Raw genomic sequence first — 25,598 nt, 5'->3', positions numbered from 1 at the left:
CTTCTCCCTAGCGTTTCCCACACTCAGACTTTATGGAATCAGAAAGCCTCGTTTTCACCTGCACGTTCCAGGAAGATTGCAAACCCAGCTGGTGGGTTTGAAATGCTGACCCAGTGGCTAGAAGTTGATTGCTTGATCACCGTGCCACCAGGATCCGTCTGTGCAGAGGCTCCAAGGAGAGGAAACAAGTACATGGGTGACTTCTTTGCACCGATCATTGTGTCTGTTGTATTCGGCTCAAGTTTCTCTCTTTTGTCGACGTGCTGACTTAATCGCAAGAGCAGCAACTCAGGGTGAAGTCAGGAAGATAAGGTACACTTCCACCATCTCAGCTGGTCATGAGGGAAGCCAGGCTAACACTGGGCTGCCCTCAGCCTCTGCTGCTCCCACTGTCCCTGCAGGTCCCAGTCTCCTTTCAACTGACCCATCACTCTGGGCCTGGGCCGGCTTCATGTCTGTGCACCTCCCAGCCAAGACTCTGGTCAAGCGGTTTTCTAAATGACACGTGTGTACTGGCCACACACTCGTCTCAAGCACATGGTCCCAAGAGGAGAACATGATACACTCCAAATTAAAGAGCAAACAGGAACGTACTCCATAGAGCAATGCCCACTCAGAGTGACCCTCTCAGGCAGGGTACAACTGCCCCTGTGCATTCCCCAGGCTGTAACTCCTTACTGGAGTAGAAAGCCCCCTCTTCTCCCCACCGAGTGGCTGCTGGTTTCAAACTGCCGACCTTGCAATTGGATGTCCAATGAGTAACCCACTACATCACCAGTTGAAACTTGGTTATTAAAGTATATGAACAATTACAGTAAAGTAAAATAGGTTTCATAATACTTTAAATATTAAACATAATAATTGCTCTTCTATCAAAATAATGAGATGTTCCTTTTAAATATACTGTGCATAAAGTAAGAGCCCGGGTGGTGCTGTGGGTTAGGTATTGGGATGCTGACTGCGAGGTTGGGGGTTCAAGCCCACCAGCAGCTCCCTTGGAGAAAGAGGAGGCGAACACTCCATGAAGTGAGACAGCCTGGGAAACCTAAGGGGACATCCTACTCTGTCTACTCGGCTGCTCACTGTGAGGCGGAATCTGCTTGGTGGCAAGTCTTCAAGTATAACAATCGCCCTAAAAGCGGGAGCAGGACAAAAGAGGGGGAGGGGGAGAGGCAGGGCAAGCTATGGGAGGCTTGATAGGTTGTTTCAGTTGTTGAACACAAAAATGATGCTCTGAAATGTACACCCCTGCTTCTTCCAAATTAAAAATGTGCACAGTCACAGCTCAGAACTTCTGACCTCCACTTACTTAAATTCTCAAATTTACGTATTTTAATAATTTTAAATCCCCATATTTAAATGAATTGATTTAAAATCGCTTTTGTATTCATGTCACTTTAAGAACGTATTTTAATAATTTTAAATCCCCATATTTAAATGAATTGATTTAAAATTGCTTTTGTATTCATGTCACTTTAAGATCTTCACCTTTTTAGTTAGAAAAATACTGTTTTTCCCTTTCAAAAATTTAAAATGCAAGTATGATTTAAAATGGAAATACCATGTATCACTTTTCTTTTCACAACACTCATTCAAGAAGATTTTAAAAGTGATTTAAAAAATATAAGAAACATAATTGGTAAAAGAAAACGATTTGATAATTTTTATGATTAAAGCATAAACACACACCAAAAAGGTTTCAAGTTAAAGCAGGATCAAGCAGCGGTCGCTCAAATGAACCTCACTTATTTCAAGAATGCATGAACTTGATCCAGTAATTAGAGGCCTGAGAAAAGCCAGCCCTTCGCAGAGCTCCTTATCTGAGCTCAAAGCAACACTATTGTTAAGCACCGTTGGGTCACTTCTAATTCACAGTGACCCTGTGTACAACAACCCAAAAGACTGCCTGGTCCTGCCCAGCCCCACAGCAGTTGCTTTGTTAGAGTCCGTTAGCGCTGGTCAGTCCATCTCCTCGAGGGTCTTCCTTCCTTCCACTGCCCCTCCACGTTACCAAGCATCAGCTCCTTTTCCAGGGACTGGTCTCTCCTGAGAATGTGTTCCAAGTACATGAGACAAAGCCTCGACTCTCTCTTCCAAGGAGCAACCTGGGGGTACGTCTTCTATGACAGATGTGAGATTCCTGGCTGTCCATGTGACTTTCAATATTCATCAACACCAGAAAGCAAAGGCATCACGTATTCTGCGGTCTTCCTTACTTATTAGCCAGCTTTCACATACATCTGAGGTGACTGGAAATGCCATGGCCCTCACAGTGACATCTTTGTGCTTCAACACTTGAAAGAGGTCACGCACAGCAGATTTTCCCAATTGTAGTAAGGCCTTTGAATCCTGCTTCCATGGGGACTGATTCTGAATCCAAGTACAATGAAACACACGACAACTTCATCGTTTTCTCCATGTATTACAATGTTGCTTATTCGTCCAGTTGCAAGGATTTGGGTTTTCTGTACATTGAGCGGTGATGCATCCGCAAGACTGCAGCCATCCATTCTCATTGGTAAGTGCTTCCAGTCCTTCCCACATCCAGCAAGCAAACAGAGATGAGTAGTCAGCCCAGCTTTACTAGTTCTTAGAAACAGGAGTCATCAGAAGTTTTGAGAATGATGAGGGCAATGAATGTACAAATGCGTTTTACACCATTGATGTATGTATGGATTGTGATTAGAGTTGTATGAGGCCCTAATAAAATGATTTAAAAAAAAGATACTGAAATCTGAAAAAAAAAAAGAAGTTCATCTAATTTTATGACATTAAAGACCTCCTCAAAAGTCATAGAAACTATTATAAGTATATGGTGCCATCAAAGCAATACTTTATGGGGATTCTATATGATATACAGACCAACAGCTTAATAGAAAAATCATACATCTAACTCCCATCTAGCCAGAAATCAAAGTTGAGATCAGGAGTTTGTTACATGGGTATCAGTCATCTAAGGTATAACTATTGGTCTCTTCCTGTCCAGAGAAACAAAGAGAAGATAAAATCAAAGATACATGCAGCCAAATAGTACAATGGATTAGTGGACCAAGCCCCCACTATTCTAAGGTCAGAAGGACTAGATGGTCCCTGGCTATCACTACCGAGAGAGGAACCACATTAGGAGGTCCTAGGTACAATTGAAGCAAAACATGGAACAAAGCAACGAGTCATAAAAAAGAGCAGGCTTAAAGGTTGGACAGAGACTGGTGGGACCACTGAGACTATGGCCCATAGTCACCCTTCTGGTCTGTAAAGGAACTTACTGTCAGAGCTCCATTTTCAGCCAACCAATAGACAGGTCTATAAGAAAATACTAATGCTAGGGTAGTACACACACCTTATACACATCAACCATTTGGGTTCAAAAGGGCAAAATTTCCTCAAGGACAAATTTCAGAAGAGTTAGGAAAGGAAGCATGGAACTAGGAAATACAGGATGTGGGATGAATGATGTCACATTGTGGGAATTGCAATCAATGAGATGAAACAAAATGTGTATGATTTGTTGGATGGGAAACTGATTGGTTTTGCCAACCTTCACCCAGCGAGTAATGAAAGGTTTTTTTTCACCCCAACAATATGGTTATACCAGAATATAATCCAATAATAATACAACAGAGAAGTGAGTCTGAGGGCTTGTCTTGCAAAAAAACAAACACACACACACATCTAGCATACAATATTATACCTATGAACACACTGAAGCTTTCATGCTTTTGAATCTCTCTTGTAAGAAGACACTGATCTCTCAAATTACAGTCATCTCTTGAAATAGCATGAACTGGAAAGTTTGCAGAGTGTAGACCAAGTGAGTGGTCATAGCACAGTCTGTCAAAAAGCAAGGAGTCATTTTCAAGAATTAAAGACCATGACTCAGTTTTAAAACCTTACTGTGCATGCCTTATGTCCCAGTGCACAGGCAGAAAAATGACCTGGCATGGGGCCATAACAGCATGCACTCTGATGGATGATGTAGGCAGATGCTTTGATAAGTCTGATGTAGGAAGACCAAGCATTAGGTCAGGACTATTTTAGGATGTTGCTTTAGTAAGCAAGACGGATTACCCTCAAGGTGACCTAAGTCAAGTACTTTTCTTTCCTTATTTCCATTACTATTGCTTTTTATTATCCTCATTGTTATGTATCCACTCTGTCTTAAAAAGAACACATATAAACATACAGATATGTTTTAATATGTGTTGTTGTTGTCGGGTGGGCAGAGTCAGTTCCAATGCTTAGTGACCCTGTGCACAACAGAAAGAAACGCTGCATGGTCCTGCGCCATCCTCACAATTGTTCCTATGCCTGAGCCCATTGCTGTGGCGACTGTGTCAGCCCATTTCAGCTACCTTCCTAACCAAAAGGTGGGTGGTTCAAACTCATCTGCTGCTCCTTGGGAGTTTTGAAAATGATGCTGTCTGCTTCTGTACAGATTGACAGCCTCAGAAACCCACAAGGGCAGTTCTACTCCACAGCAGTGAGTTTGGTCTAGCTATTTCTCCACGCTGAATGACTGTCCCCGAAACAGTAATACTCTTTTGTATTACTTGCAATCAGGCCAGCACAGGTTGCAAGCTGGGCTCCTTAAAAGAGCCAAGCAGCTCATATCGAACCAGCATGCTGTCCTTCACCATGACACCTCAACGTGTCTCATGTCCAGAGTAGACAAGGCTGTACCCCAATATCACACACTTACTGCTCAGTGAGTGTCAAACATTGCATTAAACGTAGGGCTTGCGTTTCACTGTGGCCGTGCATGTCCATCGATGCTAACGTGTCAACACAGGGTCATGGTAGTTGCCCTGGTCTAACTCAATATTGCTTCTCCCCCGCCCTTCTTTCAACTCTTGAAATTGTCCTGGGTTACATGAAATATAGGACTTCCTGGCCTCTTTAGAGCAAAAGAGAAGCATCTCTTTAAAAAATTACACTTTCCTGGACTATACGATCCAAGCCTCATATTCACAGTTACCATTGGGAAACAAATATCTCCTTCAACGACTGAATCCAGTTAAACCATGGACATCTCAGTAAGGTTCTGAGTAAGAGCTACACTCATGTGCCACAGATCCCTCCAATTCTATGATCCCTTTGATGCTGCCTGGGACAAAGTAGCACTGTTCACTCTTGTCTCTGAAGTCGGTTCTCCTGGTGACTGGTGTGCAACGCCTCCCACCCATGCCTGGTTGCAGGTTAGATTGCTGGAATGGGGTTCCAGTACAGCCAGGCAATGAGAAGTCATAAATATTTTAATTGATGACAAAATGACATTATTTTGAGGGCATTAGCAAAGCCATTCTCTCCGTCTCATTGTCTTGATTGCCCTTCTTAGCTAAGCGGAGATTTCTTCATTGTGACAGGACATGGCCTTGCTGAAATGTTTTATTTATGAGGAGTAGGCTTTCAATCATTTGACTCTATTGTTTCTAGGGCAGAATTCACCAGTAAGGATGGGGAAATCTTTGTTAATCTGCACTTTCAGTATGCATTTGTGTTATTTCTGGAAGAATCTATTTCGACCAACTTAGAGGAAAAAAAGCTAGTTGGACTGGATTCTAAATCTTTCTATGAGGTCAGCTCAAGGAACCCAGTTCTTTAGTACAAAGAATTAGCACCAGAAAGAAAATATCCTTCAAGGTCACTTCAGTGAATTCAGAAGCATTAAATGCCATTACCTTTCCCCCAACACATCAGTGCCCAGCTTATAAACTACCTTCTTCCGTTGATCTGTGTTGCTGCTCCCTTCTAAAAAACTCCCTCACTGCCATCTAGTTGATGCCCTCTCATAGTGACCCCCAAGTTTCTGAGACTGTATGTGTTTACGAGAGTAGAAAGCCCAAGCTTTCTCCCGGCCCCTCTGAAACAAGCGCCCTATTCTGTCTGAGCCTCTTGACTCACTCTGAGCTATAGGGCCTCCATTCCTGCCTTCAGTCTCCTGCTTGCCCTTCCTCGAGTGACATCTTCAATGGCCATTTCACCTCCTGAGCCCCGTTGTTGCAGTGTCCGATCCCTCAGTGAATCCGCGTCCATGTCTTTGCCACACACTTTGCCATTCTACTGCTGTATCTGTTCCGAGGGCTCTTCTGAACTCTGTCTCCAAGGTCACCCAATATTTCTTATCGTGGAGTCAAATGGTCTGCTGTCGATGTTCCTTCTCCTGACTTTCTTGCAGAGCTCTGGTGGCACTGTCAAGTAAGCACTGGGTGGCTAACCGCAAGCGATTTAAACCCTTCAACCTCTCAGTGACCGAAAGATGCAGCTGCTTCTGGTCAGTCTTCCTCGACCCCTGGGCCACCCTGACTCTGCATTCTAATAAACGTCACAAAGATGTTGTACTGCGCTCCAGTGTTTCACAAGGAGCCTGGCTGGCTTAGTAGATTATGAGTTAAAGACTGCTAACCACAAAGTCAGCAATTCAAAACCACCAGCTACACTCGGGAGAAAAATGGGGCTTTCTACTCCCGTAAACAGTCACAGTTCCAGAAACCCACAGAGGCAGTTTCACCCCATCCATAGGGTCCCTATGAGTCAGAATTGACTTGATGGCAGTGCGGTGCAAAGTAATCACAGGAGAGAGACCACCTTTACGGACTCTTTCCAGCCTGGCTTATTGTGGAGGAGCATGTCATCACAGGGATGTGCCCCCACTTGCTCAGCCCAACCTCTGTTGAAGGGTACATTTATCAATTGTTTCCAGTTTGTAGTGATTAACCGTGATGTTGCTGAAACAGTAAGGTGCAAGCCTTTATGTGGACACACAGTTGCACTCCTGTTGAGTGTAAATGTATTACTGGGTCAAAACATAAGTGAACGTGCAACTTCATAAAACACTGCCTACTTTTCTTCGAAGCTGTTGTCCCATTCTACATTCTGAACTTTGATAGGTCTACACTACAGTTGGGTTGTCATCTTGCTCCTTCCTCTCCAGGGTGGGGGGCTTCCCCTGGTTATTTCTTGTCTCCAGAACCCCCAGGAACATCTTGAATGAAACAGGAGAGAGCTGGAGTCCTTGATTTCTTCCCAGAAGAAATCTATTTTTTGCTATTAACATGAAATTTGTTGTCAGCTGTTGGTAATTAAAATTTTTAGGCTGACTTTGTTCCTTTTTTTCTATTTTTTCTGAATGGATGTTGAAGTTTAACAAATGCTTCCCCTGCATCAATTACCAAATGAGAAAGCCATGTTTCCTATAGACCCACGTATTAATCATTCCATGGGCTCTTCTTTCCTTTGTGCTTAGCCAAGTTTCCATCTGGTATCATTAACCTCCTGCTTGAAAAAGCTTAAACAGTTATCGTAGTGACGGTCTGGTGGCAAGGGGTCTCTCTCAGCTTTTGTTGTCGGAGGGCCTTTGTTTGGCTCATGTTTGACATACAGTCTTACTGGGTAAGGGATTCCGGCTTGGCGGTCTTTTCTTCCTTTAAAGATGGCATTCCACTCCCTTGCAGTGTGCATAATTTCTGACTCCAAGTTGGTGATACTGCTGTGCGTGTTTCTAGCTTAAGAGAATATTTGTTGTTAAATTACCATACATTAAAACGAACTTGTTTTTAAAACTCTGCAGCAATCTTCTTTGAGCATTAATATATATTGATCAGCGCATAACCACCAAGGTCAGCATACAGACTAGTCACTGTAAGGAATTCCTGGGACTGTCTGTCTCTGATGGCCTCTCCTACCTACAACCCCAGGCAGCCTGTGATCTGTTTCCCATCACTACAGTTTCTTGTTTCTGGGAATATCAGATAGATGAAAACAAACGACATGTAACAGATTGAAGCAAGCTTCTCCCGTTCAGAGTAATGTCTGTGAAATTCATCCAAGCAGTTGGGGATGTCAGCAGTTCATTCCCCCTACTTCTCAGCAGCATTCCACATTCTAATGCACCCTAGTTTATCAATTCCCCCACTGAAAGCTATGGATTTTCCCAGTTCAGTGTTATCACAAAACGTAACTGCTAGCAATGTGTACAGAATGGGTGCTAAATCTCAAAATGGCTGCCAGACCTAGCTAATGAAGTCATTTGGTCCAGGTTCCTGTTGGTAGGTTTTATTATTATTTTATTTTTCTGTTGGGAGATTTTATGACGATTTAATAACTTCACATGTTGAGGTACATTGAGATTTTAAAAAAATCTCTTCTTGTCAATTTGGTTAATGTTTTTTAAGAATTTGTTCATTTCATCTAAATTCTAATTTGCAGGCATATGATATTTCACAATCTCCTGTTATCATCCTTTGCCATTTTCAAAGGTTGTTAGTAATGTTCTCCTTATATTCGTTTGTGATTTCAGTCACTTGCATTCTCTCTCTCTTCATTCTTTAGCTAAATGCTTGTTGATATTACCGATCTTTTCAAAACTCCAATTTCTGCTTTTAGTGATTCTTCTTATTTGTAGTTTTTCATTTATTTCTAAACTGACTTTTGGTATTTCTTTCCTTCTGAGAACTTTGGGCTTCGTTTGCTGGTCTTTCTCTAGGTGTGCTGAGATCCTGTTTACTAATGTGCTGCATTCCCAAAGTCTTGATGTGTTGTTCCTGCATTTCCATTCCGCTGTATGCATTTTCAAAGATTTCTCTTGATTAATTCCTTAGCCTGTTTGCCGTTTCATTTCCTCATGTTTGTATGTTTTAATTTCACTTCTGTTAGTGGCTAGTTCCATTCCTCGTTGGTTGAAGATGGTACTTAGTATGATATCAGTCTTGTTAAATGTGTCCAAACTTGTTTTGTGAATCAACGTGTGGGGTCGTGTGGCAAAGGATCCATGTGCACTGGTGAGAACACGCATTGCACTGTGGTGGATGGAGTGTTCCAAACAGATCTAGTTGGCTTACAGTGCTGTTGAAATCTTCTATGCCCTTAAGGGTATTTGTCTAGATGGTCCATCCACGGTGGACAGTGGTCGGCACCCTGCTTACCTACTTTTGAAGAACTGTCTATTTCTCCCTTCAATTCTGTCAGCATTTGTGTCACATATTTTGGAGCACTGAGATTAGGTACATATGTATTTATGAACGTTTCATCTTCTTAATGGATTGACACATTTATCAATGGATAATACCTTTATTGGCCTCATAGCAGATTTTGACTTAAAACCAAATATTTGATATCAATAAAACCACCTCAGCTGTTTTGTTCACATGGGATATTCTTTTAACTAATTGTTTTGGTCTAACCTGTTTTAGACAAATATAGATGGTTTACGCTTTTGAAAAATTCCATTCTGCTACTCTGAGCCTTTTAATTGAAGAGTTTAATCAATTTATATTTAAGTAATTAAATAAGGACTTGCTTCCTCCATTTTGGTATGAGACTGCCACCATTTCTGTTCCTTAAATTTTTCATAGTGAATTTTGATTCCCTTCTCCTTTCCTTTTGTTTATCCTTTTTAGATAGCTTCTCTGTGGTTGCCATGAAGATTCTACTTAATGTATTACATTTATAATAACCTATCCTAATTTAATAACAGTTTCAATGGAGAAACATAGAAATATATATATATATACTGAGCCAAAACAAAGCTCACTGCCATGGAGCTGATTCAGACTCCTAGTGACTTTATAGGTGAGGGGTAGAACTACCCCTGTGGGTTTCTGAGGCGATCAATCTTTATGGGAGCAGAGTCTCATCTTTCTCCCTTTTTCTCCTGCAGCACAGCTGGTGGTTTCAAAGCATACACCTTGCAGTTAGCTGCCCAGTCCAGAACCACTACCCCACCAGAGCTCCACATGTACTGATAGCCCATAATGTGGTGCGTTTTGTGTTTGGCTGCTAACCACAAGGGCAGTGGTTCAAACCCATCAGCTTTTCTGAGAGAGAAAGATGATGCTTTTACAGCCTCAAAAGTGCAGTAAGGCAGTTCTAACCTGGCTTATATGGTTGCTATGAGTCAAAATCAACTCAATGGCAGTTAGTTTTGGTCATACACTACGTGGTCAGTGGCATACCTTTATACTATTTTATGAATTTGTCTTTTGGAATCATGTAGAACATAATTACTAAAAATACTACAACAACAAAAACAATCTAACACTTGTGTTTGCCCATGTAATCACCTATATTGGTTTGGATGTGGATTTAGGTGAGTGTCTACCCCAAGAACTCTCTCTTTAGCAGTTACTGCAAGGCAGGGCTGGCCTTCACAGGCTCCACTGGCTTGTCTTTAACCCACATCCATCCAGTGAGTCTCTTTATCTAGGGAGGTCTTAACCTACCCGTATTCTTGAGAGAGGTACACTTCTTTGTCAACAGGTTCTTTCTTGCAGCATATTACGGATGTCTCCCCTGCCTTCTGCCCTCCAAGGCTACTGAGAACTCAGCATTTAATTTTACTGATGATTCTTTGTGTGTGGAAATGTGTTTCTCTTTATCTTTGGTTTTCAAGAGTTGGATTATGTATCTCTGTATTAACCTCTTTGAGTTAATTGAGCTTTTTGGGTTTTTAGATTCATGTGCTCATAAAATTTGGAAATGTTTTTGTTGTTGTCTTGCAGTGCAGTGGGGAGTGATGATTTCTTCCAAGTCTTTCTCTCTCTCTCCCCTCCTTCTGTGACTCTCGGGAGGTGTCTATTGGTTTGTTCAGGGCTGTCCCACCATGCCATGAGGCTAGGCTTATTGATCTTGATCCTTTTTGATCTTCCGACTCAAGGATAGTTTTCTGATTCTCTTTTCTTCTCCCTCAAATTTGCTGTTTTGTCCTGTCACTGATTGTTTTTTTTTATTGTTTTGATTGTACTTTCCAGGTCCAGTTCCACCGGGTTTCTTTTTATACTCCTCTCTCTTTATCGATCGTATCCTTTTGTGCATGAATCATTTTCCTTCACATTTTTTATGTGTTCACTTACCGTATATATTCGTATATGAGTTTTCCAGTACATTTTTTAATGCAGTTTTTTTAGTAAAATTAGGTGCCTTGGCTGGTATTTGGGTTGGCTTAGATTCAAGTATATATGGGTAGTTCATTAAGCATACTACTATTGTGTTGGGGCTTCATCATGGACTCAATGGTAATGGGGTTCTAGATACTTTATTGGATCTCCCATAGGGATGTCTCTCCGTTATCTTGTTTTCTTGGATTGGGCCATCATTTGCATTTTCTTAGTATGCCTTATGAATTTTTGTTGCAGCAAGGACATTAGACCCTTTCAATTAGTCACATCTACCAGTCATTGCTCACCACTCCATCCTACTTAGTGTGGTCAGACGAAGGGGCCCCTCTGGGGATTTGTGACCCTGCCAGCCCATTAGGGAGGAGGGCAGGGTAAACGGCAATGCGGTTTCACCGTGTGGCCAGAAGCGCTCACTCACTCCTCTGATTAACACAGAACTGAAATGGCAGGTTCTTCATTGCTCTTATCAGTGTTTCTGCGGGAGGGCTAGAGTCTTACATGCGCTCACACCGCCTTGTTCCTGACGCCTCCTCTGGGTTTTATCTCTTGGAACTCCGTTTCTCTCTTTTTAAAAAAATATTAACTATCTCTTTCCACATAAATGTGTTCATATTTCCCTTGAGTACTTAAACATATTTACAATAGCTACCAATCCTTACCTTTTAAATCCACAATTTTTGACATTCATGAATAAATTTTATTAACTGGTTTTTCTTCTAGTTATGTGCTACATTTTACTTCCTGGTAGATCAGCTTGATCTTTTTGAGGTCTGTCTTTGTGAATTTAAGAGCGGACCTCGCGTGCTGCTGTTCAATGCTATGGAGTCACTTCTGTCCCACAGCGACCCTCTGCACAGCAGAACGAAACCCTGCATGCCCCTGTGCCGTCCTCACGATTATCCCTAGCATAAGCCATTGTGACAGCCACTGTGTGGCTCCCTCTCCTTGAGGATGTTCCTTGTTTTCTCTGCCCCTCCATTTTCCTATACATGGTGTCCTTCTCCAGGGACAGGTCTCTCCTGTGCAAAGTGTGAGAGCCCCTCCCATTTCAGTGCCACACTGCCTGAGAGCAAGGGCAGGGCAAACAGAGATCCACACCTTGGTTTCTATCACCTCAAGGGCCAGCACTGTCTGCTACCTCTGCCCACTCTCTAAATCTAGTGGGCTCCTGTGCTCTGTTCTCATTTCTAGTGGCCAGGATGGAAGGGTTTATCTACTCCCTGTTCCTCCATCATGGCCAGAAACCACACTGTCTTCTAGAATTTTCCTTCAAACAAGTATACCACTGCTCCCTTTAATCGGTTCCTGTCAACAACCTATGCAGGAACTGACATTCAATCTAGATGACTAAGGAGTCTTTAACCTTGATTTAAGGTTCTCATAATTCCATGTGTTGCTTGATCACCCCACCTTTGAAGGCACATAGAAGACAGAGCAAGGTTGTATGTTTAAAGAAAGGAATGAACTACATACAACATCCTGTGTAACAGATAGCCAGCAATGTTTCAACCTTTACACTAATAATCATTTTAGTATGAAGGTGATCTGGTTATCACACTTGGTAAGACTGAATGACATTCAACTGATCCGGGTACTTGACTGGGCTCCTTTTCTATCTCACTGATCCAGATGTAAGCTTCCTCTATGGAATATATCATCCCTGGAGCATCGCTTTGTTGGCTAACGTTATGTTATATTGTGATATCTTGGTGTTCTGATAACCCTAGGAACTACAATTGTCAGTAGCTAATTGAAAATTGCAATACGATGATTTGATCAGATGCTATTGTCTATGTACACATGAGCAGGTGATGCTACAGAGTAATTAGAAAGAAAGTCATTTTTAATGGCACATCAGAGTTTTAAATATTAGAAATGGCATATTACAAATTCCAGTTTCATTTGGGCACTTAAGAAATATTTAATGCTTTTTCTTCCCTAAGTGATTGCTAAAAAGACTTGAAAAAATAATAAACTGTTGGAAGCGGAGTGCTTTTTACATTCACAGTAATTTGGTCTTAATCAATGTAAAATTGACTTGTCTGGAGCTGAGAAAATATGACAGTTCCATTTGATGCTCTGCTGAAAGAAATGACATTGACTATCTTTTGAAATAAAGGTCTCAAAAGCATCCGGTATCCAGAACACCTTATAATAAATAAAATAAATCCGTCAAAACAGGTTTATGTAAGAAAAAACCATCATAAGTATGGAAAGGAATAATGGATGGACAGGGGGTTTCCAAGCCACACTTGGTATGCCTCAGCAGAGTCATCTGTGGCGGTGAGCTGAAACCTTCCAGGACATCTAGGTTGGCCACCTATGGCCACAATTCATGTCCAGTGGGTAACTTGGTCGCAAGTGACCAGCAAGAGAACAATGGATTTTACATTCTTAAAAAGGCTCTAAAAATAAAATAAGCCAAAAGAAAGCAAGCATGTGTGACAGACAGACTGTGGCCCAGGAGGCCTGTGTCTAATCCATTACACCACTACGGGTCTGTCAGTGTGTCCGACTGTGGGGCCTGTGTGCTGCTGTGATGCTGGAAGCGATGTCATCGGTATTTCAACTGCCAGCAGTGCCACCCAAAATGGACCGGTTTTTTAGTAGCACTTCCAGGCAAAGAACAGACGATAAAGAAGAAATGGGCTGTGTCCACATGGGAGAAATGAGCTACTGAAAACCTTTTGGAGAGCAGCGATAGATTATCACCCACTGAAAAACTCAGGAGAGGGCCCAACAGCACGATTGTGAGGGCGGTGCCAGACTGCGGTCTGCTGTACACAGGGTCACTGTGAGTCAGAAGCTGCCGAGCGGCTCCTCACCGCAGCAACAGCTCTTCACGGACACCTGCAGAGCCTGCTCCCGACCGCTTCTGGATTTACAGCACACAAGGAGACAAAGAGGCACATGGCGTTCTCTAAATGAAGACTGGTGTCACATGCAAAATTCTCTGGACATCACAATATTGATTATGAAAATCTCCCGTGGAAGTTGCAGCACATTCCACTCTGCGAGACCAAGGTTTCGAGGATGAAACAGAGATGGGCTGACCCCTGCACAAATTAACTGACATTCGATGGTGAATAATTTTGCATTCCAACAAGGAAAGAGAGAGAGAAGACACTGTAGTTTTCCTCTGATGACTTTATTCAATTCTTCTGATTAGGTTGATCTCCTTGGGACTGGAGAGAAGTGATAATTACCAGCCTTGCCATTCACAGGGTCACACAGCCAGGGGCTATAGAAAGCTTAGAGTCAGCTGCATTTCACACAGCAAATTTTCTCTGAAGAATGCGTTTCAATGCAGTTAACCCCTCATATGCATCTACCCTAAAAGTCTTTTGTTTTCCCTTTATATTATTTGTCTGCAACTAGGCTAGGCCTCAGCTAGTTTCTTCTCATCTTTGTGGTGCTGTGGGAGGCAGGCTCACTCATATCACAGCTGTCGTTTCCACGGCAGCACTCATCTAGTACCAGTGTTCACACAAGCTGCATCATGGGAGCTTATTACAAAAACGCATCTCCTGCACCTTCCATCTCCCAGAAAGAGAACAGAAATAAATCACAGATAAAAGATTTTAAATAAATGTCAAAACAAAATCAGAGTTGGCAAGATGTAAACTGAAAATATGGAACTTTGGGGGCCAAAGAAAGCATTTGCCATCACTAGTCTTTGTGGCAGTTAGGGGCTGTGTGTCAACTTGGCTGGGCCAGGCTTCTCAGAGGTTTGGCCGTTGAGGTCTAGTAATCCGATCTCCTATGATGTCACCTAACAGGGTGTAATCAATTCCAGAATGGAATCTGCTGTGAGCAGTCCATTAGTTGTAAAGAGATTAGAGTGGAGTCTCAAGTCACAGCCCTGATGCAATTGAAAGGACGCTTCCTCAGCGTTGTGGCCTACTTCCTATGTAAGTGGACGCACTGGGGAAGTTGGCTTCTTTTTTGTTGGGTCGGAGTCTGCACGTACTTCACCAATCTCTGATTCTTTGTTCTTGAACCAATGGCCTGTTGTACTGCTTGCCAATAAAGGGAGGCATCCCAAGTCTAACCTTGGATTCATGCATCTCTGCAGTCCCCAGCCTGTGGTATTCCTGCTGATTTTGGTTCATCAGTAATTGAACCTACATGGGTCAGGAGAAGCATCCATCTGACCGGCAGACTTGGAGCCTGCCTGGACTCCGATGAGCCCACTTTTACAACTGTGTGAGCTATTTTCCCCGATATAAATCTCTTTCTCTCTCTCTCTCTCTACACACACATACACACACACACACACACACACACACACACACACAGAGATATATCATTCTAGGGAACGCAGTCTAAGACAGTCTTTAATGAACACTTGACTTATGGAAAACTGTCTCATCTAAGAAATGCTAAAAAATGCCTGTTTCTCCATTTTGTCACTAGGAGCCCATCAGGCTGTCAGGTCATTTCTTCGTGTTTGTCTACCTATCACTGTTCTCTTTTAATATTCTGTCCAATTCTTCTCTCACTGTCTTTTCTTTAAAAGTGATATCACATCACAATCCAATATCATAGAAATGAAGGTGATGTCAAACACAATGGCCTATGGTTAGGTCAAAACTAGCTGCAGAGACAAAGACACAGCATTCAGTCAAAAAGAAATCCTGTTTTTGGCTTTAGTCATGGTACGCAGGACTCTAATCCACAAAGCCTCAGAAGCAAGAAATGGAAGGAACTGGGTGTACAGCTTATGGATTTGGACAAGCACCTCATATCACTGGTGGGGAAAGTCACCTGTGATGGTTTTTAAATTCTGCATTCATAAATACCAGGTAACCCGCTGCTAATAAAGAGTCATTTTAGAGTTGAATTCCCAGTACCGTGTCACTGATGGTTTCATTCTCATCAACAATAAGTGTGTTGTTGTGAGGAGTCAGAGCAGTTCTGATGCCTTCCCTAGATACCAGTTTGTGAAAATGGAGTTGAACGATAATGGAATCCTCCATGAAGGTTTTGAAGCCTCTCGTGCATCACAAAGTGCCAGTTAGGAACAAATGATGGGAGTCTTATAAGATCACCTGGTTTCTGCTTTGCTCGTGCTGCTAAACAACCTACTGCAGGATCTCTCACCTAGTCTGAAATCCACGTGTCACACCTTACTAGTTTTATTCCTCATCTTATTTTAGCTCTGATCACCATTACTGAGTTAATGATGCTGCAGTCTAATCCCACCAAACTGTCAGGTTGTTTCTTTGTGTTTGTCTATCGGTCACTCTTCTCTTTAGGAAGCACAGAGGCGGTAAAGAGGGAAAATAAACTCTGTGACATTTTTATTTAGATCCCCGTAGGAGGCGAGTGGCTTTGAAAACATGTTTAGGGACTGCTCGGCATGATCATGCTGTCTCGATGAAGGATTCTCCTAGGACACTCGGTGGAAATAGTTTAGTCAATTAAAGAGAGAGAAGAAGATGGGGGAGACTCGTGCTTGGTGAACAGCCCCCCCACCCCCACCCCACCCACACACACACCTAAGAGGACACTGGGCAGCCCTGGTGGACGAGAAAACCAGCGACTCCCATTCCGGGTGCTGCATTCTACCATCGGCCCAGACCAGGCAAACATCGGTTATTGAACAAAAAGAGTGGGTTGGGAGCATATATTGAAGATCTTACTAGAACGTGTGATACCAATGGCTTCAAATTCTTTCAGCAAGCATCACCCCTCCCCCAGAAGCCCCAACACACAGGAGGAACAGAAGACCGAGGAAGGACAAAAACTCGGAGGAGAACGAGAGACAGGTCATACCTTCTATCAAGAGCTCTTGTCCATGGCTGCCAAGCAGTGTGCGCGACAGGAACGGGGCAAAGTCTACAAAGATTTCACGGAGAAGCGGAGCCACTTTCTCTAGTGCTCGTTCAAGTTTGGCGGTAATGCTGTTGAAATTAAGACATGGAGAGCAATAAATATTATTCAGTATGAAGTGAACAACAACTTTTAATGTGAACTGTACACTTCCAGTCTGTGGAATGGCAACAAGCCTTGTGCAGAAAGGACACTCTGTCCATTTTGACAGGCGGTTAGTTGCAAGGACTCCAAAGACAGGCTCTAACTGTGTGTGTGATGAGGGTGCGGGTCTCTGAACCCTGTAAAAACCAGTCTCCATTACCAGCTGGAGAACTTCGGAAGGGTTGTTCTCTTGCCGTCATTGTTTGTGCTTTTGTCTGTCTGAGAGCAACCCTGGTCAGAGCAATGGACACCCTTTGAAGGCTCTCTGTACCATCAGAAGGCCCCACCTTTTCTCTCAAAGAAGTAGTCTCACAACATGGAAGAGGATGACGGGAATTCTGGGAAGCAACTTGATTTGCTTTTGACCACAATGGGCATTTTCCAGTCCATCAGGTAGTGCAGCAGGTTAAGCATGGTACCATGAGCTGTAAGAACAATAGTTCAAACTCAGCAGCTGTTCCACAGGAGGAAGAGGAGGCTGTCTGCTCCCTTGAAGATCCAGTCTCAGAAACCCTAAGGAGCAATTCCACTTTGTCCTAGAAGATCTTCTCTCTCTAAGTCAGAACCGACTTGGTCGCAGTGGGTTTGGAAGACGTTTTAACTTCGATGTACTGGTCCCTGAGGCTGTCTGCGTCTGTCAGGCCTTATAGCCCCAGAAACCCACTAGCAGTTCTAGTCTGTCCTATGAGTCTAAGTCAACTCTATGGCAGTGAGTCTAGTTTAATTTGCATGGCTCAATCATTTGTTTATTCCTATTGAATTTTAAGTTATATGGTCCTACATGAGTCCTATTTGACCTTGAGAGCACCTTGAATAGTATGCCTGAAGGAAGTTTTAAAGAGTGAGCGAAGGAAATGTAGCTGCTCAAGGAAATGAATAACTGGTAAGAGATAGTCACTCAGTCTTCAAGGTGAGAGCTGGGAAGCCAGCGCTTGACTTGATTCCTAGGCCTCTAGTCTGCTAGCTGTGGCCCCGCCCTCCGCCCCCAGCAGAGGTGAACAGTGCTGGCACATGTGACAGTTCCTGAGCTGAAGACACACCCCACGTTTGCTCTTATGGACTGTGACATTGGCGCATCACACCACCACCACTAGAAGACAAAAGGAGCCCCCAGGAGCCCTGCCGGGCAATGGTTCTGTGCTGGGCTGCTAACGGAAAGCCTGGCCTTGGAGCCCAGCCACTTCATGGGAAAGAGACCTGACTATCTGCTCTCACAGAACTTACAATCCAGGAAACAATATGGGGTAGCTCTCCCCGGCCACAGCTACCCACCAGCAGGGTTCACTGGCCTCCCACAAACAAGAGAACAGGAGGGTCCAGGAAGGGTAGAAAAGTCAGGAGTAACCACAGAGACTCTTCTCTGTGTATGAGCAGGGACACTCCTTCTTCTTTAAGATTGCATGCTGTATGAATTACAAGGAGGCTGACATCTTAGAGTACCAGGTGGGAAAATAGATAGTTTTTTTACTTTATATAAAAATGTATATCTTTATGTATTTTTGTCAGATTTCAAGGCTTTATAGTTGCAAAAGTCACACCTTTCTGTGTGATTTGATATCAAATAGAAACTTCAATCAATTGTAGTGCTGGTCACATTTATGCATACAAATGTGTTAGTGTTGCCTTGATACCTGGGTAATGAACAAAACAGGCCTTTCGACTGATCCTCTGTGATAACAGTTTTCTGCATCTATTTTTTTTTCATAAAGCTTAATGTAATATTAAATGTAACTCTTGCATATTGTATTTTCATTCTGCTCCCATAATTTTCATTCCTTAACAGGATAAACAGGATAGCGAATTATTTATGGCAAGAGATCAAAACCTTTAAATAATAACAGAACTATCAAAGAATCTGGACAAAATTCCCTATCAAATGACCGGGCAATGTTCTAAGTGGGGAGATGAGACAGGCGATCTGCTGCCGTAAGCATGTGCAGTGTCCGAGTCCCTCTGCAGGGCTCCTGGGAGTAGGAATGGCCTTGGTCGCAGGGCCAGGGGCAGTGGCTTTAGTGTCAGCGATCCTCAGTGACTGTGAGACTGCGCTGTCTTGCAGGAGAGAAGCGCTGTCAAGAAGGTGACACTCACCATGCGCATCCTCAGAGGAGACGCTACAAACACCCATCTCAGCTTCAGGAGCACCTCCACTACCTTCAAGTTGATTCTAACTCACAGCAACCCTAGACAAACTTTCTGAGACTATAACTCTTCAGGGGAGCAGTCAGCCCCATCTTTCTCCCACGGAGTAGCTGGTGAGGTGGAACCTGACCTTGAAGTTAGCAGCCCAATGCTGACCGAACAGCACTGTAGCCCTCAGTCACCCAAACCTGTGCTCCTCCTGTTATTTCAATTTCAGTATCAGAAACTCAGTCTAAAACTCAATCTTCATCACAATCCCGACATATTGAAGAGAGGGGTCTATTAAATTAAAAATAAGAGAAAAAAAGTTAAATAAGTGAATCAAGGAAAATGCTCTGCCCTTTATACTATAAAAATGAAGCCATTTTCTCTTCAAAACTAACACAGAACAGAGAAGAATTGGCAGAAGAAGATACATTCTTCCCAAATGGTTTTGTAAGAACAGGGCGACTATTTCATGATTTTAAAAGACCAAGTGTTGGTTTTCTGTTGCCTTTGAAAGCTGATTTCATTTCTTCAAATGCCACTCCTTTGGCTTGGCCCACTAGGTTCTCGGAGGTGACGGGAAGGTGATAGGTGCAGCAGGTGGCTGACCCCGTCTTAGGGGAAGCTTGCTGTGCCCCAGCCCAGTTGGAAAGTCCAGAGCGCTCCATGGGGAAGGCATATACTGCAGCCTGAAACACATGCTCTCGGCCCTTATTCTCCTTCTCCCTGACACCTCCACACCCCCACCGACCCCCATCCCACTGGCAACACCTACAGGACTCGGTATGTAAGAGGCTTGGCAGGGGACTGTTTTGACTTGGGCTGTTTTCCTTGAGATTGAATATAAACCCATGCATAGAAGAGAACTGCTGATTTCTATTGAGAAAATCTGTGGCCACCTCGGGAGTTCATGGGCCATTGCAGCAAAATGACCATATCCAGCAAATAAGCCTTCCCAGGAGATCACCACACTTTAGCTGAAATTCCTCTGCTCCAGTGCCGACTTAAAACACTTCAACATCCCTTTTAACAAAAGGGACAGACAGGAGTTTGCTTCTTCCTGTATTAGAGGAATCTTATGGAATTGATCTAACAAATATATAGTAGACCCTGGGAGGAAACGGTACTTGACAGGTCCCCATGGCACTGTGAAGGCATATTAGGACTGCAGCAGGCACACCCAAGGTCGGAGAGTACACTCACAGGGATGGGGAAAGGGGCACAGTTTGCTTGGACCTGCACTTCCCACAGTACACCTCTCCTTGTCAACAGGGCTTACACAGGCCTGGCTTGTTTCCCCACAGTGCTCTGGGCTGAGCAATTCTAGAAAACATCATCTACTTTCCATTATGGCACTCACTGCCCGAATCACAATCTCTCTTAATAAACTTCTTTATGTTTCTGCTGCTTCATAAACTTAACAAGTTTTATTTACTTTGGGTTTAACAAAATGACCCTGGTCTTTCATATAATGTCTTAAGTAAACACTAATTGGATTTAGTAGATAAAATTTCTGAACTTTCTCCATTCATTCTTAAATCATGGCAGAATGGATAGGTGTAATAAAATCTAGACTGAAAAATAAATAATAGCATATCCTCAAGCAATGCAGCTACATGATCAAGTTCAGAGAGAGAGAAGTACTTACTGTCATTGTCAAAGCCAAGAGTATTATTAAACCAGACCCGTACTGTCCTATCAATTCCCACCCATAGTGGCCCGGCCAGCTGGAGCAGAACTACCCCACAGGGTCACCAAGACCACAATCTTTACAGAAGCAGGTGGCATCTTTTCCCCTCTGGGGCACTCGAGGGTTTGAACCACTCACTTTCCAGTTAGCAGCTGAGTGCTTACCCAGGGCACCACCAGGGCACACAGAGCTTCAGGAATCAATTACTTTGCCCAGATTCTAAAATGTCACTAAGGACAAGTGGCCTAGCCTGCTTAAGCACACACAGATTGAGAGGACAAGACTAGGAGAGTATGAATGACAAAATGCCACAGGTGGTCAGTGGAGGACAAGTCATGCTGGTCCCTGGCTGTGACAAATAAAGGGTGGGGCCCCCACAGATGGCCAAGGGTCTCGGGGTTTGTGTCTGTCCCAGGTACCTAAGAACAAAGGCCTGGCAATGGGTTCAGCAAAAACATCCTGGGGGGCACCTGTCACTTCCCCCGGGGAAGGGTGGAAACCATGGCAGACTGTCTTCCACTCCCACCACGGGGAGCCCCTGAGCTGGTGGGCTCGAAGGGATGTTGCATCACAACCACCAGCACGGATCATGATACAGGGTCTCATCAGAGAGGCAAACAACATGTGTGAACACGTTTCAGGAAGTAAATGGGAAACGGCAGGAAAGAGAAAGCTACAAATGGAAGACGCAGCCCCAGGTGGCGAATGCCCTCACTGGAGCCCAGACAGGACCTGTGAGCTTGAAGAGAAGTCCTTCAAACACAGACAGAGCAAACCGGAGAGGCCCATGCCACATCTTTCTCCAAGCCGACAGAACGCCACCACGGAGCCACCACACGGAGTGTGGTGGGAATTCCAGACGGGGAATGCCTGGTATCCCGAGTCCTACACATGCCAGTGACCCAACCAGAAGAGGAAGAAACCTCGCTGGAGTGTGGTCCTTGTGAACACAAGGACTACTGATCTCTGGGCTTACTTCCCCCGGCCGCCCACCGTCTGGAAATGCATAATCTGCTCCTACAGAAATGAAACCCCCTCCTTTGGACCTGCTTGTCACATACACTCGGTCACTGAAACTAAAGTATCTCATGTACAGCATCATGAAAACATGTCTTTCGTTGATGTGAAACAACTTGAGGATAATTTAAAAAAAACAACCCAGAAAATATCCAGTTGCCGAGAATCAACTTAATCAGAAACATATGAGACTTCTGCATAGAAAACACAGAATCACTCTTGGCCGTAGTTCAGGAACAACAAAAGAAACCCGGGGACTGTACAAAACTCAGAGGGTAGCAATCACAGTATCATAAAAAACTAAGCAATCTAATGCCAGCGGCAATCGATCTATGAATGGGATGCACTCCTTGTTAAAGTTCCAAACTCCAGCAAGTTATTTTAGAGTGTTCCGGACTCCCAAATTATAGAATTCACATGGAAATACAGAGAAACATTCCAGATCACTGGCACAGTACAGTTAAGAAAAGTAAGGCTCCGCCCCCTAGTTTGGTGAGTCATGCGTGTCTACAGTTTTAAAAACTTAAAAGAGGCCAAGCTACAGCTACTGGTCGCTCCTCATGCAGAGTAAGCGAGAAGGAAGGAAACCAAAACCTCACAGAAGAGATGCCTCTACAGGCCATGGCCTCCTCTCTCCTGAGACCAGGAGAACTAGATGGTGCTCCACTACCCCAAACTGACTGCACTGCTCAGGGCCACCCAGAGAAACCTTGGTGACAGGGGAGAAAAATGTAGAACAAAACCTTAAATTACTAAAAATGAACAAACAAAAAACGTATCTACCGGGGGGCTTCTGAAAATGTTGCCCTGAGATGCTCCACAAACATGAAACAGAAACTGACCCCTGAAGTCAGCTTGTAGCTGAAGGGCAAATTAGTTCAAAACATGATGTAAGCATATGCCCCTTTGAAGCATCCCCCTTTTGAGACTAAACGGCCAACAAGCACTGTAGGATAAGAGTGAGGACACAGGGGCCAGTGAAGCCAGAGGAGGGGAAGGGACCCCCGAGCAGGACCGTGAGCATGTTCCTGCCGCCTGGGCCCCGGAGTGACTGTGCAGAAAGGATGGGATGGGAACCTACGCTGCTTGTATACCTTCACAGAAAGCACTCTGAAAGCCTGCGTGAACGGTGGCAGTGGGGTATCTCAGGGCACTCAAGGGTGAAGAGCGGGGTGGGGAGAGATTTTTCCCCCTGACATAGATCTTCACTAAGCTGGATGTGAAAGACAGCGGCACGCAGATGGACAGAGAGACAGCGGGGCAGGGTGGATTCCTAATCCAGGATCAGGCACACACACACTGGGCGGATGGTAAAAGGTCAACCCTGGGCTAGAACAGACTTTCAAACTGATGGCCCTGTGATAGTGACCTGATTTCTACCTTAGGTTCACTAAGGCTGACCCCTTGCAGGTGGATTTCAGATCAGGACGCGCACACACATGAATACCCAGAAGAAAGGGGAAATACAGACAAGGATTTCTTCAAAAAATTGATTAACTAAACTTCATTAAAATGAACCACTTCTGAGAATCAAAACACACCATACCGATAAGCTAATAAAAAGCCACTGAATGAAAGAGATAGACCATGGCCTTGTTTTTATCATGCATGATGGTTTATAAACTCAAACAAAAACACTTCTAATTGAGCAAAAGCTCTCAAGGCAAATCATAAAAAGGGGAAGCCAAATGACCAAAAACATAGAATAATGATGCTCAACCATATTAATCACCAGGAAAAAAGGACACTGAAGTTCAATGGAATATCCCCCTGCTCTCCTGAGCTGACAGACATGAACGGGGCTATAATCTTAGGGAGCGCGGCCACGCCAGTAGGAACAGTCAGTGGGAGCCTCTCAGGATGCGCTATGTACCAGCAGCCCTGCAGACACATGAACTGCCAGCACCCAATCCCTATGTGCCAGCAATTCCACTCCTAGCTAGCTACCCAGCAGAGACGCACACATCCTGCACAGGGGACCAACACCAATGCACAGCCGTGTTCACAGCAGCTACCTGAAGTAGCTAAACCTGGAGACTTATACATGCCTACCACCAGTAGGATGGATTGCTAAGGGGTAGTAAGCCCACACAGTGGAATGAAAATGGAACAGAAAGAGCGATCACTACATGCAACATGGACGAGTTCATCAGCATGCTGTCCAGTGGGAACAAAAGGAGACACTGTATATTTCCATGTGTATGAAATCCCCAACAGACACACTCATCTCATATGGCCTCCAGGCTGGTGGGTGTGAGGAGGAGCAACTCTGATGAGAAAGGAGATCAAGGCAGGACTCTGGGGCCTGTTGACCCCTAGCACAGAAGCGGGCTTGGGGTTATTCCTGGCACAGAAGCGGGCTTGGGGTTATTCCTGGACTTGGGTGACGGCACCACATGTGCTCATGCCTCCGGCTGGCATGGACACAGTGGTTTGACGTCTTCTCTGCATGCTTTCACCTGCAGTTCACAATGCTGCGCCTTCCAAGGTCCGCAGAGCAGCAGGATGACCATTGTGGAGTTTCCCATGAGCCTCTTGACGTTCCTTCACCCATATTCCCTTGTACATAGAGTCGCTGTGAGTTGGTTGGGTTTTTTTGAGCTTTTGTATATACACACATCTGCACAGACATGTACACACACACGCATGATCTAGCTCCTACCTCACTGTTCCCTAGAAGTCATACTAGATGGCACTGAGCTATGGCAGCACTGCAGTATGTCAGTTCATCTGGTGTATCAGTCACCGAGGAGGGCTGATGCCTTTCAAACATTTGCTTCGTAAACTTTTGCCCCCAACTGCCCACCCCTCACCCCATGGCCTCTCCTGTCTTGCTATGATTTGGGCATGTTTTGAATCCACCTCCTTTTAAAACTATTAACATACACAGGGGGACAAGGGATGACAATATAGGAAGGACAGTCACGAGCTCTCTGTTTAGACTGTGAAATAAAACATCACTTCCTGATGTTTGTCTTGAATAAGTAGGAACAGAGCAGAGGGTGGCTTATACAATGCCACCTTGGCTGTCAGGAACTGCGACCAGGCCTACTGCCCAGGCCTCATCTGGTGGGAGAGGGGCAGAGCCTACCTCATGTTCTCTGCCGAGTCCTCTGGCATTGGGGCCACAGTCTGCACCGCTGGCAGGTTTTTGCTGGTGGCCCCGTTCACAAAGCTAGATGAGGAGGAGGAGGAGGAAGACCCTGAATCCACGGCACCTGTCCAAAGACAACAAGGTTCAGCCTTAAACATCACCCCCCCCCCTGGCTGGCATGACTTAAATTACACCCATCACTCTAAGTCTGAGGCTGCTCATCTGCATTTCAACATCATGCGACCATTGGAAAAAGAAATCTGTTGGCCCTACAGATATTGGTAACACGTCACAAATACGACTGATAGCAGCTGTTGCATTAAAATCTGCTTAATCGACTTTTGCTAATCTAGTAAAAGCAGGTGTTACAAATGGGGTCTGACATCCACAGATGAACAGAAAGTGTCCAGAAAGGAAACTAATAAAACAAAGCAAAGTCCGAGGCTGCAGAGCCAGCTCTTTCCATTGCTATGTTGTGCAGAGCTTTGATTTTGTCATGGGAGAGTTTAGTTGGGGTCACCTGAGCCTCAATTTCCCACACTACAGTGTCTCTTGCTACACTGGACACAGGAGCTGCTCAACAGGGACCCACAGGAGTTGGGTTGTAACTAGTTTGAAAATAACGCCCTTTCCTCAACGATACAAACATGCCCTTAGAGAAAGGGTTTTCCTGTAACGCACCAGGAAATGGCCCAGAGTCGTGGAGTTGAGGGACATCTAGTGTTGCTAAATATTATCATGTCCTATATGATTTCTCCTCCAACCGAATAGCCTCGCAGCATCAACCCACTGACCACTCAAC

At 44.2% G+C, this 25,598-nt stretch overlaps 1 protein-coding gene across 1 annotated transcript in view; it reads right to left on the bottom strand.

The window, feature by feature from the left end:
* The window catches only part of NBEA (neurobeachin), a 465,975-nt gene that overhangs the window by 253,944 nt on the left and 186,433 nt on the right, over positions 1-25,598 (bottom strand). Inside the window, exons 32-33 of the mRNA XM_045294000.1 lie at positions 24,794-24,920; positions 16,671-16,798 (exon numbers count right to left, since the gene is read on the bottom strand). Of these exons, the coding sequence (XP_045149935.1) occupies positions 16,671-16,798; positions 24,794-24,920 (255 nt within the window). The remainder of the gene's footprint in view (positions 1-16,670; positions 16,799-24,793; positions 24,921-25,598) is intronic.

This window comes from Echinops telfairi, unplaced genomic scaffold, assembly GCF_000313985.2.
Source record: "Echinops telfairi isolate 266 unplaced genomic scaffold, ASM31398v2 ScPeMD7_2565;HRSCAF=3150, whole genome shotgun sequence".
NCBI classification, from domain to species: Eukaryota; Metazoa; Chordata; class Mammalia; order Afrosoricida; family Tenrecidae; genus Echinops; species Echinops telfairi.
Note: the sequence above shows the minus strand (reverse complement) of the source record. Positions and strands in the feature narration are given on the sequence as shown.